The 18117-nt window shown below is 47.7% G+C and overlaps 1 protein-coding gene across 3 annotated transcripts in view; it reads right to left on the bottom strand.

The window, feature by feature from the left end:
* The window catches only part of LOC112571487 (IQ motif and SEC7 domain-containing protein 1-like), a 78165-nt gene that overhangs the window by 48874 nt on the left and 11174 nt on the right, over positions 1-18117 (bottom strand). The window contains exon 1 of one of the 3 annotated variants that reach the window (XM_025250490.1): positions 11492-11681. The exons of the other annotated variants lie outside the window; for them this stretch is intronic. Within the exon in view, the coding sequence (XP_025106275.1) occupies positions 11492-11532 (41 nt within the window). The 5' untranslated portion in view covers positions 11533-11681. Of the gene's footprint in view, positions 1-11491; positions 11682-18117 lie in introns of those variants that run through there. 3 annotated transcript variants of the gene reach the window in all.

Here is an 18117-nt window from a genome sequence, read left to right as displayed (position 1 = left end):
TGATCATCGGTCTGAAGCAGGCCTCCCGCAGCTTACACGTTGTCAGACAGACCAACGAATGTAGGGAGGGAAGGTTGTGAGCGGGGAGAGGTAGGAAAGACAAACAGGTGATGTCAGATACCGTTCATCACATCAGCATGCTAGTTCCCCGGGCATTTTCCGCCATCACTAATCGCAAATTTCTTGTATGCAAATGCACTTTTAATCTCGAAAAAAAAATTGAGGCAAGCGCATTCCCCCTTAATCAGAACGATAGCAAGATTCTCCCTTCTCAAATCGCGCTCTCGCCACACGTAGCACCGTCTTTTCCCCCCAAACACGCACACATGTTCATTAGTTCACGCGCGGGCGCGCACACGTACACACATATCACTCCCCACACAATAGTAAGACTCAAAGATGAATGCACACGTTTACACACACATGCACACTTACTCTTTCCTATCATGAATGTTATAATATAAACATACTCATGTGTGTGTACGAGTGCGCTAGCTCACATCCCCCCTCCTAAACACAAGCTGGTATGATCTCCCATTCTGTCTTCATGGTGTTGGGCGGAGGGTGTGGGCGCCAGTGAGGCTGGCGGTGTAAGCTCGGCCGTGTTCAGCAACAATATGAGTCACTCCCTGGCTCGTACGTACCGTCTTCCCGAGCTTCTCTTACCGTGTAGTTATAAAAACTGCACAACAATTAAAGCCCGCCCATCCTTTTTCATAACCGCTCCATGCCATCCGGTTGTTTTCCAGCCCGGCCAATGATGGTCATCTCTGCTGTGTGCTTGTATGTGTGTGTGCGCGCTTTTAATACGTTATAAGCGATTTTATGCATTCTTCCCCACCGTAAAATGTTTTCCCCTTGTCCTTTCGTCTACGAGAAGTTTGTAGACTACGTCCCGTTTGGGAATTTTTCTCTGAAACATATTTAATCATTGTTACCCATAAGATGTGTCAGCGAGATTCCACATTAAAATTAACTAGAATTAACTTCTGCCCTATGCTCCACTGGGGGTGATAAGGAACAAAAAAAAAAAACATCAACTTTTGGCAAAGATTTTGATGTGACTAATATCGGCCTAAACAAGCGTACAAATACACCGAGAAAGAGAGGTCAGCATGTTTTTTTTTTTTTTTTAAAGTAGCCAGTTAGTCAAGAACATTGAAATAATAGGTTAAACATACATCAGTTCGTGATCAAATATACAATACAACTATTTCCCTACACTGACGAAGCAGGTTAATAACTGATTTCAGCTTGACTCGAATGAAGTGGTGGATAATAAAAACTCGTTGCCAATCCAAGGTTTAAAGAGAGACCTAAACACCGCTGGATACCATTGTTATTATCATCAGTGCTGAATGCTACTTCACAGACCTGTTAACATCGATGTGCACAACAGTTTAAATACGGTTTAAAAACCGATCACTCTGTGACTTCATGTATGTTTACTCCAGAAGATAGTTTATTAAACTGTGTGTTACTATCTAATCAGATAAAACACTCTCGCAGCATTTGATTAAACAGAGGTCACTCGTCAGTCGGTGAGTTTTTCCTAGTCTTCTCTTGTGTTACTTGAAAGGTAAACTGTTGGTTCATTTGTAGTCTCTTATGTACAGCGTGGTGAACTAGCCCCCACAATATGCTCTACAAAATTTAAACTATTATTATCATTGAGTAGCAATCTGAGCCACGCATTGATTATAGGGCAAAACACCTACTTTACAACCGGATATTTCTTAAACGGCTGTGGCTAAGGGGCTGTATTCTAGTTTGCCAATATTTATATTTGTATTTGCCAGTATTTGGCATGGTCTTTAAGTTTTGAGTTCGAACTCGATAATATGTTGAATCACCCAACGTACACCTGTTCCCGCCCGGCACCCGAGGTGTTGCTACTGTATAGGTATACGAAAGGGCGCTGGTAAGCAACAGTTCTGCTTTGAAATGTTCTTGCACGCTGAATCTGAACACCCGCCAATCCTCCCCCCCCCCCTCCAAAAAAAAAAAAAAAAAAAAAAGAAATTGAAGTGCATGTCCTGGACCTCTCTACTGTCTCTCCTTGTTCCAGCTCTCGACTTCTCGCCTTCTGTCTGCTCCCAGAAACTGCAGAATTATCTTTCTCCCTTTCTCTCCACCTGCACACCGTCCTAGAAACCCTCGAGTAAAAGGTCCAACGGTGCGAGAGAGGCTCAAACGATAAAATGCTAAAAATATCCGACGCTTGGCAGGTTGAGTTGAAGTGGCTGTTATAAATGTTTCACACGAAATCTTATAAGAATTTGATTGCTTCTCGCGGTTTCCCTCTGTGCGCATGCCTGGGCTCCTGGGTGACGCTCACGTGTCCCCCCAACCACCTGTGCTGTCTCCTGTCCCTCCCTCCTCTCCCGCCTGTTACCTGGCTAGCCCGACTGACCCGACTTCATATCCATGGACATCGGCAGTTGCCCAAACTTGAACAGATAACCATCTGGCAATAAGCTATTGAAAGTGAAATGTATTTATCATGATCAAATGTTATTCAGACAAGGTTGTATCGCTACTGGTTGCTATAGTTGTTATGGCACCATTTTATTTTTATTATGATCTACTGAAACACTGCCTCTCTGCGCGCTCTTGAAAGCTCTGAGTCGGAGTTACAGACGTGCTGATGCATAAAAGCACTTGTTCCTCGATACAGAGCTGCTTCAGTCTAACAAGCTTCGCTCTTTTGATATGATGATATGAGATACACACCAAATAAGTACACGCCGCATACACACCACAAATGACACACGACCCCGTGATACTTGAAATATTCAGGAAACCAGAACTGCTGGCGAGCCAGTTGTACCTAATGACCGTATATGCTGTTACTGTAACGCTCAGCGTCTCTGGCCTCTGCGAAAGAAAACAGAACATCTGAAGTTTTTGTTCTGGGGAATCGCTTTGGGGTGTATTCAGGAACCTGATCCCCAGTGCTGAAAACAGAACAGGAATCAAACCATTTAGATGCTGTCGGAGAAGCAGGAAAGTGGCAGTGTACAAGACAGCCGTCAACAGATAGCAAACACGTCAGGCAAAGTGTCCAGACAGCTGTCAACAAGCAGCAAACAAACGATTGGTGAGGGCGAGGTCGCTGGTGAGATCGTGTGAAGAGTTTCCCATGATGAGCATTCAGACCAAACCCAGTCGGTAGAAAGTTGAACCCAGTCATTCCGACAGGTTGGCAAGCCAAGCACCGATTTTGTGTGGAGACTTTGACAAGGGCCTCTGCTCCCCACGAAGGAAAATTATCAACAGCTTCACATAACTAAGTTTTCTTGCTGCGTGGCGACGCCAGGGAGCCTGTGGGCAGTGGCTGACACGCTGCTTGTACCGATGTCTTCAAAATGGCGTTTAAACACTTGGCCACGTGACAACTAGCTAGCCAGATACCCTGCGCTTCCAGAACAAGTTTCTTCTGCCACATCCCTTTACATACTCTGTCCCGCCACCATTCTATTCCCACATGGCGTCACTCAAGTTCATTCTGCCTCCCTCCCTATTTCCACCCCACCTCCAAGACCAGCCCTCCATCTCCGCCATTTAGAGATGATGCCACGTAAATGTGATCTGCAGCATCCCTTTAGTCAAGCTTGGAGCAAGTCAGGCAAGACACAAGGATGCTCTGTGCCGTGCCGGGGTCAAGTGGGGTAGGCATGTGCACGCACTGCTGCTGTCAGCATAACGCCTGGTTTGTCGTTACAGGGCTCAGGGTCACTGCATGCAGTCTCCTGAGTCATCCTCGTGGGAGCTGCTGCTTCAGCAGGAATGTGCAGCTGCAGTCGCGATGGTGACTGCCAGCTTTCCAGAAGGATGCGAAAAGTCCCCCTCGTTACTGTTATCAGGCACGCGCGCCCGCTATCATGCAGTCAGCTATGGCGTATGTAATTGACGAAAGGCGATGAGTCCACACACGGCGACGAGCACTAGAAGGCACGCACATGCTGGAAAGTCGTTCTCTTGAGATTACCGCTTGAGCATGCGCAGTCACACGGCAGCGACTGCTGATACAACGTGATGCGGTAACACGACACCTCTCGTCCCACCTCCATCTCCCCATCAAACAAACAGATCAGCGCGCTGCACGATCTTTGACCCATGGTCGACAAGCGCACTCACTCTACCAGGTCTCTCCCCGCTCCCTCTATTACTCCGCCTGGCGGAGTGCCACAAGAAATCGCCAGGACCAGCAGAAAAGGTCTAGTCACATCGTGTCACACACTTGCGAGTCTACGACGACCCCAGACTGCTTGCTAGTTGACATATCACTACAAAAGATCGGTATACTTGTTGATCGAGACGAACGCCCCACGCGACTGAAGCACTCTGGGAAATCACAAAAAGACCATAACAAAGATGGAAGAGATGGAAGTAATCAAGATAATGGGACGCTGTGACTCGTTCTTACTATCCCACAGACATCTCACACCAACACAACCACAACAGGCGGCATCTCTCTCACACACACACACGTGCGCACACTTGAATGTTACCAGAACAGAGTGTCCAAGACTGTAGATTCATTGCCAACTCGATGTAACAAAAACATATACCGAGGCTTAAGCACGCAGCTCAAATGGCTAACAGCAAACGGTTCACTCGTGTACGTTGGCAACGAAAGATCGCACACCACGACTACCGGACTGAATTGTCCTTCCCCAAAAGACGCGGAACTTGCTGTTCTCTACTCTTCCTTTTCTCCCGACCATAAGGTTCGGCCATCTGAACAACAGGCGACGCAGCACTTACAAGCACTGTCTACCCAAACTGACAGCACCTCGAAGTTCCTGTAGACGACAGCAGGGCGAGATCATGACATCAGAGACTGGTGTCGCGTGCGCCCCGCGCGTGAGGTAGGTCGTGATGTCAAGGACCCTATTTTGCACTGAAGCGATTCTGGCGCCACCAACTCGCCTCGCTTTCAACTGTGAGATGGTAGGTCGTGACATCAAAGGGATGTCACTGAAGGGATTCTGGCGTCGCTTACCTGACCAGCTGCTCGTCTATAAAACTCGCCTTAAAAAATGTACGACGCACGTGCAAGAAGTTCCTACAAGCACGTGCTCTCTGTTCCAAGCGGCTAACATAAAAAGCAAGCATGCAGTCTTAGAACGTTCAGCGCGAGACTGAAAGGGTGACAGAGACGATGATAAGGAGAGGACGGAGATGGTGAAAAGGAGAAAGAAAGCTAACAACTAAGCGGTACTAACTTGTTCCCGCTGCCCGCCAGCCGAGGTAAGCGTGAGCCTCAAAGCGCCTCTCTGGCACGCCTGGAGACGGCAGTCAGCAACAGTGAGAAATCCTCTCCACCGCCCAAACTTTGCAACTGTTCAACTCTGCCTTCTCTCATCCATCCCCTTACCCCAGCGTCCGCCCTGCCCTACCACCACCACTACCCCTCCTAGGCTTCTGGCACAGGTAAAAGCGAGCGACGCCAACTTCCAGGTTGCCCCCAGCAACAAGGGCGGCGTTCGCTGAGCAAGGCACTGCGCTGTTCTTGTCTCCGCACTCCAGCAAGCTGCTGGAAGATGTCGACGGTAGTCTGGCCCTGAGACTGGGTGCACCACTTGCGGCACCGCCCGCCGGCCGTATCGAGACCTCTCAGGTACGGATGCATTTGTCATCAAGACGGTGTATAACCGATGAACACATTTACAGTTAGGCTCTCTGGGCAAATAACGCTTACCTTTTTTTTTTTTTAAGCTACGTGACTGAGCAGCGGTAGTCGGGACCAACAGAAGCAACGCGCCGACACAAACCAGATAAACAAGATGAACCCCGAGACGCGGACTAATCCCCTTTAGCCCTTAACACACAAAGTCGCTACTTATGTCGACAACCAGTGTCCTACGGGCGCCGACACCTGAGCGGAGCTCGACTCTCGACCCAGGGGACCAGCGATAACTTTTTATGTCAAATATCACATACCAGGGGCACACAGCAACGGCTGGTCACTCCTTTTAAATCTACTCTAACTAAACAAAAAACGAACAGTAATGAATAAAAGAAAATGTCATGAAAAACACACACAATAGGCATATAGCACCGACAGAGGGGAAGGGGTGGAAGGGTGCTGCTCCTAAAAGGCACGTCTGGTGTATCCCAGATGCAGCGAGACCAGAAGGAAACATTCTCTGCGTATGTCCCAATTCCTTTGGAAAGCAAACATCGCTTCCGGCCTGAGAGCGCCAGCAGCACTTGGCCCACCTTGACCGGCAGTGTGGCAGGGTCCAAGGTGTGCAGCACAAAAGAGCGCCGCCTGCCTGCACGCTGCTCGCCGTCCTCGTCCTGCCCTCCACACTCGAGACACTCGCACTTCCCTGACAGCCACGAGACTGCAAACAGAGCAGGAAGCGAAACAGTCCTCGAGGGAAGTTTAGGGACAAGAGGTCTGAACGCAGTCTCTATATTTCAACGACAACTTTCGCTGGCCCGGGAAGGGGTGTAGGAGGTGGTGGAGAGGGGAGGCAAGTAGCTATCAGATGACAGCGTCCGTACTGACGTTCGAAGCTGCACCAGACCGCGCTAGCGCATCCAACTTTTTGTTTGTTTTTATTAAAAGGGTGTAAGTCAACACTCTCCGCGATGCTTCCATTCTCAGTATCTGCAGCGCCTGCAGCAAAAACCAAAAACAAAGACTCGGCACAATCTCACACACCCACACAACTCGCTGTGTTACAATGCTGGTTTTTTTTAAAGGTTGCTGCATGAGGCATTGTTTATGTGCGTAACTGTTGTACTTGACCTCCACATACAAAGGTCGGAAGCCTCACATGAATAAATTTCGAACTCTTTCTCGCGCGCACGTGTACACACTTTTACACAACATAGTCCACATTTTGTACTATAATTTCATCGTCATTTGTTCAGTGGACTTGTAAAGGAAACCCTTGTTGTCGTTAACGAGAGATCTGTGCGACGAACGCGACAGCACTGATCATCAGCGACGATTTGTTTTTCTGTTAGTGCCAGCCAGTCCAAACGCCGAAAACAAACAACAAAATGAAATCGTGCGTGTTTACACAGTCAGCTGACAGCATCCTGAGGCCTGTGTTGACATTCACACGACAAGTCACATGTCTTTGTCATCATTTGGCGCTTTCAGTGGTGGAATGCAAAACGGTGAGGCGGACACTAGAGGCTCATCGCCATCACTTGAAAACACGAGCTCCTCTTGGTCTCGTCGCGTAATCTACGGAGAAACATCGCCTCTGTCCTCTAATTGTCTATTATGTCGGGAAGTGTGTGTGGGGTGCAGTATCCACATGTGGGGGGTTCACCTAAAGGTTGACCTGCCTGCTCCGCCCCCTCAGCAAACTTTGACTTGTTTTGGGGACCGTGTAGCCCTCCTCCTGCCCTGCCAGCAACGCCGAATTACCTACTCCGTGACATTCTGCAGGCCGCCAGATATGTAAGGTGTTGGCCCTCGCTGTCAGCGCTCGCATTTCTATCGATGCCGTGTTGAAACGGTATCGCCTTGCCCACGGGCCCCAGACCAAGCCAGTTCACGTGACTCTCAACTCGCGTAAAGCCACCCACAGTGCAAACTATATTCTAATTATGTAAAAGAAACCCACTAAAACACTGGTGAAAACAACCCTTCACATCTTCCCGTCTCAAAAAAAAAAACAAACAAAAAAACAAAGGGTAAGTCAACAAGCTCATAGTTGTGTAGTATATCGCCAAGGAAACCTCGTATTGTGATAAGCAGTGGTACAAACAAGCTTCTCCGCCGGATTATCTGTAAAATTGTTAGGTGTCCATAGGTACGAAAATCGCCATATGCGACATCCAACTACAACCTGTCTTAGCACTTTAGGTCAACGTTAACAAGCTACACGGGTTTTTTTTTTAAATTTTTTTTTTATAGCAGGTCACCGTCCTAGATCTTCTTCCCCTGTCGATGACCTTTAGTCTATTCCCCTTGGGTTTTACATCAAACACTCCACCGATGTTCGAGAGCTCTCCAGACCCGCGGCCAGTACTATCCAAGCACGAGCCCGACTGTGTAACAGCTTTATGGTCGCCTCTTTTCTGTGGACAGATGAAACCACACAGTTGACGTTTCTAGATGCTCCTCCCATCGACAGGTGGGAGGGAAAGAGCGTTTAAGGGGAAAAGGCTGAGCAGTCTAAACGTGAATACCATATTTCGACAATGATGGTATCAAGGAAATACTTGACCGTCAAAGTCTTTTTCGTCATCACAAAAGACCAAGAAGAAAATATAGCAGAATCTTTAGAGGAGCTGAGGTGACGAGGATGAGGTCGCTGTCGCGTGTTGTAAAGGAAGCCTCGCTTGTTTCTTGCCGGGCTAAAGGCAGGAAGAGACAACAAAGAACTGACCGCGCAGCATGCAAACTCATTGTTTCAAACCGTTCTGCACTCGACTTCTATGAGTCTGTGGTTCTGAAGCCTGACTCACAATTTATCTGCCACAAGATGATGACAACAAACAAGTAACACAACTCCCTAGTTCCTCTCCTTTCGCTGTTTGGGTACGGAGCCCTAGCCGGAGGTAGCTTGCACAGATACAAGAAAGGCTCGAGCATTGGTGTCTTGCCAGCGACGCAAGTGGCGAGTGACACTGTGCAACTCTTGCTAGAGGAAAATAATTATTTCAAAATAGCGGCATCCAAGGCTTCCATCGTTTAATGAACACATCCTGGTATCAAATGTACTTAAAAGCATAGCTAATTATCAACTGTCAAATAAATATTATCTTGCAAGCAGACGTGCCCTCTCTTCAACGAACAGCGCTCTCTCCTGTTCTCGGGCCGACATCGGGTGAGCAGTACGTCTTTAGCAGTCTCGCAGAAAAAAACTAACACAAAAATCGTTGAAACTTTAGTTTTTCTTGCCTCTGCTTGCTGAGTGATGAAATAAATCATCTGCTTAAAACAAAAATATGGATAAGCTGGCGCTCAACCTTTAATTACGATATTAAGGGGAGGCAACTGTTCCTGCTTTGCGCTCTCTCGTTACCCCGAGTTACAGTTCCAAAAAGTGCTGCCAGAGCGCACGAGGCTTGCTTCCATGTCACGGTGACACAGCAGTGAACCCAGCACCACCGGCTCACCATCAACCTTTGTGAGAGTGTTGTTGTCGTCGTGAAGCCTTGCAGCCTGCCACAAGCACGTGGCGTCTACCGCTGTAATCGTCTTGTCATAGCCGTTCACGTGTCTACAGCGTACAGGCTCAGTCTTGACAACAAAACAACATCGCACGAGCATTCCCGAGCCGTCACGTGCACACCACTCACACTTTCGATCCAACCCGCCATTCATACAAACACAAGCATTCCGGATCCATGAAACCACTCACACAAGAACATGCATTCTCGGGCTATCCCACCCACCCACAGTCCCCATAGCCATCAGCTGACGATGATGAACCAACGTGTGAAGATCCTGGTACTCAGGATTCAACTTTCAAGCAGCGCTGATACACGGGCTGATAAGTCAGACGACTGGGTAAATTGCCCATGGAGGGCGGGAAGAGAAAAAATTCGTATGAAAACCTGTGTGAGAGAGAGACACGGAGAGAGAGAGTGTTTGAGAGAGAGGGGTGCATCAATCTATCCGTCTCTCTCAGTGTCCATAACCCAAATCACCAGCGTTACCTGGTGGCGAGCGAGGGCACACTAGCCGTGCCGTGAGACTGTGCATACGGCATCTGATAACAGCCTAGACAGCTGCACAGCCAGTGAAGCCTGCACGGAGCAGATGATCAACAACTTCCTCCCCCAAACTACCACCTCTCTCAAATGCTAACCCTGTCATACATGAAGCAAACAAGCAAATGGAAAATGCCGTGTGCTGCAGTCAAACTGCTTGCTGAATATAACTCACTCTTGCCTGGTACTCCTGAATGTCATTTATACCCGGATAAGAAAAACTGTTGGGTACACAGCACACAAAAACAACGTAGCATACAAGTCACTGTTAGCCCGCGAACAAAGTCTGTAAGGATGACTCCGGATTCCTGCTATTACGGTGCAAACGTAGCTGAGTCCGGGGTGTGCCAAGGCCCGCTTTTGCTGTCGCTGTTACTAGAAAGTAGCTCTGCGAACCGTTTGAGACGCATTTCAAATTTGTGAATATGGCAGTAGCACCAAGACAATCAGCATCTGGGTACATCAAGACGACAGCAAATGAGCGATGTCTCGCCCTCTGTCAACTACTACAGAAAAGGACCAAGCTTTAATCAAACTCACTTGCGAAGTTCGATAACCACAAAGATAAGAACAATAATGGCGCAGCTACACCGTACGCGATCCGATGATTTACAGACAATAATTTTTTGTGGGGAAGGGGGAGTAGGAGATGGTGGGGGGAAATTAGGAGGGGAGGTAGGCACGAGCCAGACTCCTCTACCAAATCCTTTAAAACAACACATCAAAGTACCTGCCTTCTAAGCCCCATCACCCACTTGCCACGCCCCTTCTCCCCCACCCCTCCGAGCCCTCCACATTAGTGGCCTCCACTCGAATCTGGTGGACGCAAGCCTAATTGTCTCTGCCTTGGCGCAGTCATTGATGGAGCGGCGCGGACTGAATTAGCCTCAGTGTTACCGGCAGCGCATGACTCACAGCACGTAACAAGAGGCAAGCTTTTATTTATGCAACCCTCCCCCACCCCTACACACCCGACATCAGATGATGCTGAGGGCCCCCGAAATCGATGCTGCAAGCTGGCACGATTCATGTTATCTCTCTTATTAGACTCTTGGACTGCATCTCCCCACCCACCCCTACACACGTATTTTTTTTTTTCTCCTCCTCCCTTCTTCGTCACAACGCTTTGCTGCGGGCAGACGATCGTACCGTTTCTCACAACTGATCAAGATTTCCAGCCTCATGCTGGGCCCTCCGTTCTTTGTTCTCCCGGAGCACACTGTGATCACAGATCAGGCCAGCTTTGTCAATGTCTGTCAAGAGTTGACATTCTCCCTCCCTCCTCCACGCCTCTCTCTCTCTCACACACCATCGATGACTGTAGCTTGCATTGACAGCCAATTAACTCTGATTTATTTGTGCTCTTCTCAAAGTAGCTGTGCGCATGTTAAGCTGGAAGTATCCAGGACACACTGAGCGCAGCACTAGCTTCCTATCGATCACTGTTTTGCATGCATAACACCACCGCTTACAAAATGGAGGAAGGCTCCTCAGAATGTATGTTTACAAAACAAACAGCCTCTAAAACAACCACAAAACATCGATATCGTCCTCTTATCCTTCAGACTGCTTGGAGCAACGATCAAAACATGACAAAGTAACGTGTCGGGTCAGCGTGTGTGTGTGTAGAGGGGGGACGAGGGAAGAGAGGAGACAAGGGGCAATTTCTACAAAGCCGGCAAAGGGGCTGGAGTTTTTAATATTACGATCTCAGCAGTTGTGCATGGCGTGCACGACGACTTCCTAACGCTACAAAAACAAAAATAAGCGAGGAAAAGCCTAACTGCGAACTTACCGTGAAATAATTGAGTGGTGACTCCAGAACATAGCATCCATTGAGTATGGCGTACTGTCGCGTCTGCTACTGTGTCATAGTCTCTGCTGCTGCAACGAGAGTCGCCTCCCCTGCCGCCAACAAAGGGCGTGTAACTCTGCCGGCAAGCGCCCCACAGCAGACTCAACAGAAAAAAAAAATGACTGAACTTTTTTTTTTCTCTCTCCTCCCCGGAGTCTGGTGGAGATGGGATGGACTCCTCCACGGCACGTGGCGCTAGAATTCGACACGTTAAGGCTGCAGATCTCGTCAAACCACGCGGCCGACTCGCGACAACGTCGTCGCTGGACGCACGCACCTCGTGACTGGATGGCAAAAGCGCAGGCTGTCGAGAACAGAAGGAAGCAGGCGTGCCGACACATACAGGAAGCCGTGGACGATGAGGCGGCGGAGCCCCTTGCTAATGATCCGGCTGCCTAGATGCACGCATCTTGTTTGCCGTCTATTGCGACGAGGGACTCTAGCAGATCGTGTGCAGGCCTTCAGAGGTAAATAAATCGTAAACAAACCGCACCTCCGGCCTTTCAGTTTTTTTTTAAACTAATAAAAAGCCGCAACAAAACCATAAATGTAGAACTAAATTAGCTACGATAACTGTTTCTCTATCTTTTATATATATATACACGCACACAAGCGCAAGCACACGAACAAAACATAAACGTAAATCAGCCGACCGACCTCAGTAACTCAAAAACGAGCGGAACATACGGCAAAAACACAACAAAGCAAAACCGAGAAACAGGAGGCTTGACGACAACACTCCAACAGATTGCAATCATGGCAACGGCTGTTAGAAAAACAAAACAAACAAAAAAAACAATCAGAACATTCTTCCTTCTGGAAAAAAATCACGTGATAAAAATATGTTTAGAGAAGTAAGAAGTAACTTCATTCGTCTGTGCTGCCACTGTGCAGCATTAAAGCAATGAGGTCAAGTACCGACACGGATGGAAGCGCAAAAGTGTGTCACAGGCTTTCCACAAACATACAAACATGCCAGGGGATGGGGGTGAGGGGACGGGACTCGTCCGCCATTAGTGCCGACGTGTTATGAATGTGGCTATTGCTGCAAATGCAAGGCAACTTGAGTGCTGCCTAAGAAAATCCACACTCAGATTCGGATTTGTTGTGCTCATCCTTTTTCCGCTGTGGACTGCCAAGCCAGGAAAGCGACGGACCTTTTCATTTCGTTCAGTACTCGCCTAGCCTCTTCTGTTCAAATCTTCGCTCCCTTGGCATCAGAGAATATTCTGGAATCGGACTCGAATACATGGTTATCACGCTGCACTTCTGGCAGGTAAAAACTAGAATGGTGCGTGAAATGAATTATAGAGCTAAAATCCACGGGGCGTAGAAGAACAAGCTTAAGAGAAGACTGAGCTGTATAGATAAATGTTTAATGGCCGAAGAGGGAGCCAATATAAGTGATTCACCGTTCTCCCAGACTGAGACCTGAGCGGGTTTTGACCAGCGACCTTACTTCTCCTACACATTTGAGCGCCTAGCCACCTGGCTACAGAAACAGCTTTACTGGAGCCCAGTCTCGCGTGCAGTCAATAGGGGCCTTATTCAACAGCCCCGTCACACCCAGTGAGTGGGAGCGAATTCAGGGAGCAAGCAGGCACAAGTGGAGCGCACCTACAAGGAGGGCTTAGAGGAGCATGGAGCTGCTGTCAAAAGCAGGATGAGAGACAGATGAAAGAAGGGAACTCAGGAACAAGCACTCACTGAAAACCCTGTAAGTACATCTGAGGAGAATTATTGAGATGTCACAGCAGACGGTGTATTCTGTGATGTTGACGATAATCACTGTCAATAAAAACAATTTACTGGCAGACAATATTTAACCTCTGCTGAGGTAGAACAGACGCTCAGGCTAAAATTTATTCTTTGCCCTCAATCTAACCCTAGTAAATAGTGGATGGTTATTTATCACGTGTTAACAACAAATGTATTACACCGTTGCGTAGCATGTCATACGCCATCTGTGACGGTGGCAAAAAGTTAGGGTCAAAGACTAATGATATAACAACTTGTATGATGCCAAAACTTCTTTACTGTGGAGAGCCAAGTTCCGCAGTCCACTGGGAGGTTGGGGTAGGGGCTGACTATTACATGGATAGAGGGGTTCCTACAAGTCATGGTACGGTGCTGACCAGGGCCGACAATTGTACTTCCGTGCTGCGCAAAGGTCAAGAGACTCTTGGGTGTTGACGGAAACCGAAAGAGAAAGAAGGAAAAAAAAAGGACATATTTTTTATATGTCGATATGCACTGATATCTTAAAGACAAACAAAATTAGTTTAAATGAGGACGCAACAGGCATTCCATGTTCTGAATCCATTAATTTGAAAAAGAGTCATGTGACAGATTATTTAACACTTTAATGTCGAGAAAGAGGCCACCTTTTGACTTTCACTTAAAGTTCAGATTCAAGTTCTCTTGTTATAGGAGTTTCTTTCCGCAGCAAAGTTAGCACACAAGAACGCTGGGTGACAGCATCTTCTCTGAAAAGCACAGCATCGAGCACTGCAAACACACGAGCACAAACTCACAGTTGTCAGTCAGCGTTCATCAAGACGCCTGGCGGTCACGGACGGCACACACATCCCCTTTACAGGTGTGGCATGCCCACCTGGTCTATCTCCATCATCTCCGGCTCCGACTGTCCGAGGAGATGGCCAGGTGCTCGTGACCTATCGTCGCCATCTTCGACTCCAGCACGTGGTACGAGGCTTCCTTGCGGTGCTTTAGCAACTTCCTCCTCCACCTCCACCAACAGATCAGACGGCATCGCTCGGGGAGTGTTATTGCAGCGCACACGGAGCTAAAGGTCACTTCAGCGTCGAGACATGACTCGTCAGCTCCATCTGATTTCCTTCGCTTTCTTCGAGGCACCCAGCCACCTTTTCTCGTTACAGAAGAATTTAGGCACAGTCTAAGTTCTGCAATGTCTTGCATAATAAATACGCAGTGAAGGCAGCTAGGTATTCCTTGACAAGGAGAGCCTCCGAAAACGTCCTACATGAAATGGGAATTAATGTTCTTTTCCCTCAGATGCAAAGCAAAACACGCAAATAACAACCAAAAATTCCATTTTCCCCTTCCCACTCCAATACATGAACAAGAAATTAAAACTACTGTTGACGGTGTAGTCACCTTCGCAAGCCAAAAGAATTCAACTTAAACACCCAAAGAAAAAAAACAACCGAAAGCATAGCTGTCCTTGGCATCACATTTTGCATGAAACACACCTGGGTATATTTGTCTACACCTCGTGTAGATTGGCCAGCAGATCTGTTTCGCTTGTCTAAACGAGCTGCTGGAGGTCTTAGATAGTTCAGGACACGGCAGCAGGCTTTCACACATTTCCGGGCTACTTCCACAAGGGCGAGCTTCCCGAGGCTGATGGGAAGGCGGTGATGCAGACGGTGATTAGCAACGATGATGGTGAGCGGTCGTCATTCACCCTCATCAACCATTATTAACACAGCTCCGTGACACTGGCCCCGTGGATTGACAGCAAACGAACCCGGGATTCCAGTTTTGTTGTTGTTGCTGTTGTTGTTGTTGTTCATTCCCCTCCCCACTCCCCACACACACTTCTCCACCTTTTACGATCGGACAATCTGTACCTGCGATAACCTCTTAACCTTAGCACTGGAGTTGTAGACTTGCGGGTGGATAACCCAAGTCCCACTACCTTGCTCAAAAACATCTGTATCAAAATACTCAGCAACAGTGCCAACAGCCGGACAAAAAATTCGACTCCGAAACTTGAAGCTAGCCGCGGTCCTGTGAACACCTGTCTGTCATTACGCCGGTCCCACGGGAAACTCTCTCCTGTTCTCCTTCCTCCCGCTGCTATTCTGTCCGCTTGTAGGCCGTCTCACTGCCTGCAAGTCACATGCCGCACACTGGCGCCTGCACTGGGCCATTAGTTGTACCCACCCAAACAATAGACTGCGGGTGATTTGAGCCAGCAGATCACATGGCGCTGAAACCTCCCGGAGTAGCAAGAGTGGCAGGCGGGTGAGATTGGCGCGCACAACATTTTAATGCAAGACGGTTCGCATCCTGCATGTGGCCAGCCTAGCAATGTATACATGGGTCAGTTTTGCATGTGGACCCTCGGCTTGAGTCATACAAAATACATCACATGTAATACACACAAAGCATACAAGGGTCTGCACAAACCACTCAGTTTTGCATGTGGTTTGTTGCACCGAACACATCACATGACTTGTTAGTCTGTGATGCTATCTCGTATTATCTCAGGACCGTGCGAGGAAAGCCCTAACTACGGTCGTAAACAGCTTCTGCGGTTCATCTTACACATCAGATGATGAACTGCGTGAACCGAAAGACAGGCTTGTGTTACTTTCTATGTGTCGTTCGTTGGAAACTTTCCAACATCGTCTGCTGTTTCGCTACCAACCTCTTTGACTTATCCAAAAATGTAGGTGCTCCAGTTTAGCGCAAATTGAGAATATGCCCTTGAATACTGCAAACGGTCAAACAGCGAGGACATCATCACCGTTTGATGATTAACCAACGCTACAGTTCCCATCCACCCCTATAATCCCCTCTAGAACAGGTCAGGAAGCGGATAGCCGAGTGGTTATAGAGCTGGCGTCCGAACTGAGAGGCGTGTTGGTTCGATACCCAGCTGGCGGGAATGGGTACCTGACTCCACAGAGGGTTGGGGAAGGTAAGGCAGCGAGAGAGAGGAGTTGGGTACAGCCTTCAGCTAAAGCTGGCCCCAAGAAAACCAAGGTCTCTGACACCTTCCTCCCCAACGACCTGAAAAGGTTAGAGGACGACCTTTACCTACAGGTAACGACGGAATTCGCCCTGCGGGTGACGACTGCATTGAGATCAATTGCACACCACCACCACCCTCAAGCACCACTATCTGCTGACCAGCAGATATCCGCCATTAGCAGCTCTTAGGTCAAAGACGCTGAATCAGATGGATTGTCGTCTGTCGCGCGTTAACAGATTACTTGTGCTTTTCTTCCTACAAATTTTCACTCTGTACCCTGTACATTTACGATTTCCAAGAAAACCCTAGAAACCAGTTAAGGCAGACTAGCATCACAAAAATAAAGATAGTGAACATTGGTTAACCCTCTGTCACTGTGCCAAGAAAGAAAGATATGAGTTTGCTCCAGAAGCAACATGGCGGTCGCCACGATTAAAAATACTGGAAGTTAGTTCATAGGGAATGTTAGAGGGCTAAGCCATCAGTTAAATATAAACGCCAGGCATTTATGAAAAAGACAAAGTATAATCAAATATTGAAGAGTGTAAATGTATTTAATAATCATTTAATGAACAGTAAAAATAAAATTACATTAAAGTCTACACAAATAGTGTAATACCTGCGAGTCCTGTGATGGGTGGAGAAATACAAACGCTCGTGCAGTGCGGCCCGGTTATACATGACCGACAGACGGAGCTGCAGTTCTCTCTCTCAAACATAATTACTGTCGCGTCACCATGATTACTACATGACAGTCGCGTCACCGTGTCGTGATGACTACTGGACGGTCATGTCACCTCGCCATAGCTACAACTGCTTCACGTCACTGGTCCCTGCCAGCTGTTTGTTGTTCACATCTCAAACGCGCGTGCACAGAGACAGCTCCTGAAAATATGCCTCCGCTTACCCGAACTGAACCACCCAGACTTTCAAGTGACAAAAGGATGGAGACTCGGTGAAAATGAATAATCAGCTCCACACTCACGACCACGCCCCACTTCTCACTGCTCATCAACCTCACACAATTATTATAGGCAAATGGTCTTCTTACATGATCTTGTTTTTCATTAGTTTTCTTTTTTTGTTGCGAATGTGTGAAATGTTAATGCTTACAGAAGCTTACTAATATCTTCGTTATTTCTTCTTGCAATTTTTAAAACTATATGATGTATAATTATGTGATTACTTAACTATATGCTGTGTAAGTAGGTGATTACTCAAAGCGTTTAGTATAATAAAGTTATGAACTGCCAACTGGTTGAGTGTCAGTTCGGCATGGCCGAATAGTATAAGGTCAGCGTTTTCTTGCTTTGAATACTGCCATTGTTAATGCCCGTAGAGTGGCGAACAGAATACTGAATTTGAACTCTACAAGAACCAGCCGATTTCTCGGTCTGACAATGTGATGTGGATGGCGATTTTCCGCTGAGCGCGGTGAATGTTGATGGCGGTCAGGGAGTGCAGGTAGAAGCCTTTGAAGCCACACTGACAGGCTAATGACTACTCGCAACGCTCGGCTAATAAAAGATAATACAGACACAGATACGTCACACTGAAGTGACAGGTTCTAGTTTCAGATCTCGTTATGGGACACTCTCTGTATTTGATATCTGTTTGCAGGGTCGGCCGTCGAGTTTTTTCCGGGTACTTCTATTTCCTCCCCGCCCCCCTCTCCCTCCCCTCATACCGCGAAATCGCCTCTAAAGCACTTTCCTGCCAAAGCAACCAACCAGGTAACCAAGTACAACTGGGGCACCTGGTAATATGGCTAAGACACCTGTCACCTATGCAGTGAAAAAATGTCACGGTTCAGATTTTGTCG

Source organism: Pomacea canaliculata, linkage group LG9, assembly GCF_003073045.1.
Source record: "Pomacea canaliculata isolate SZHN2017 linkage group LG9, ASM307304v1, whole genome shotgun sequence".
Classification (NCBI taxonomy): domain Eukaryota; kingdom Metazoa; phylum Mollusca; class Gastropoda; order Architaenioglossa; family Ampullariidae; genus Pomacea; species Pomacea canaliculata.
This window is presented reverse-complemented; position numbering and strand designations above follow the sequence as displayed.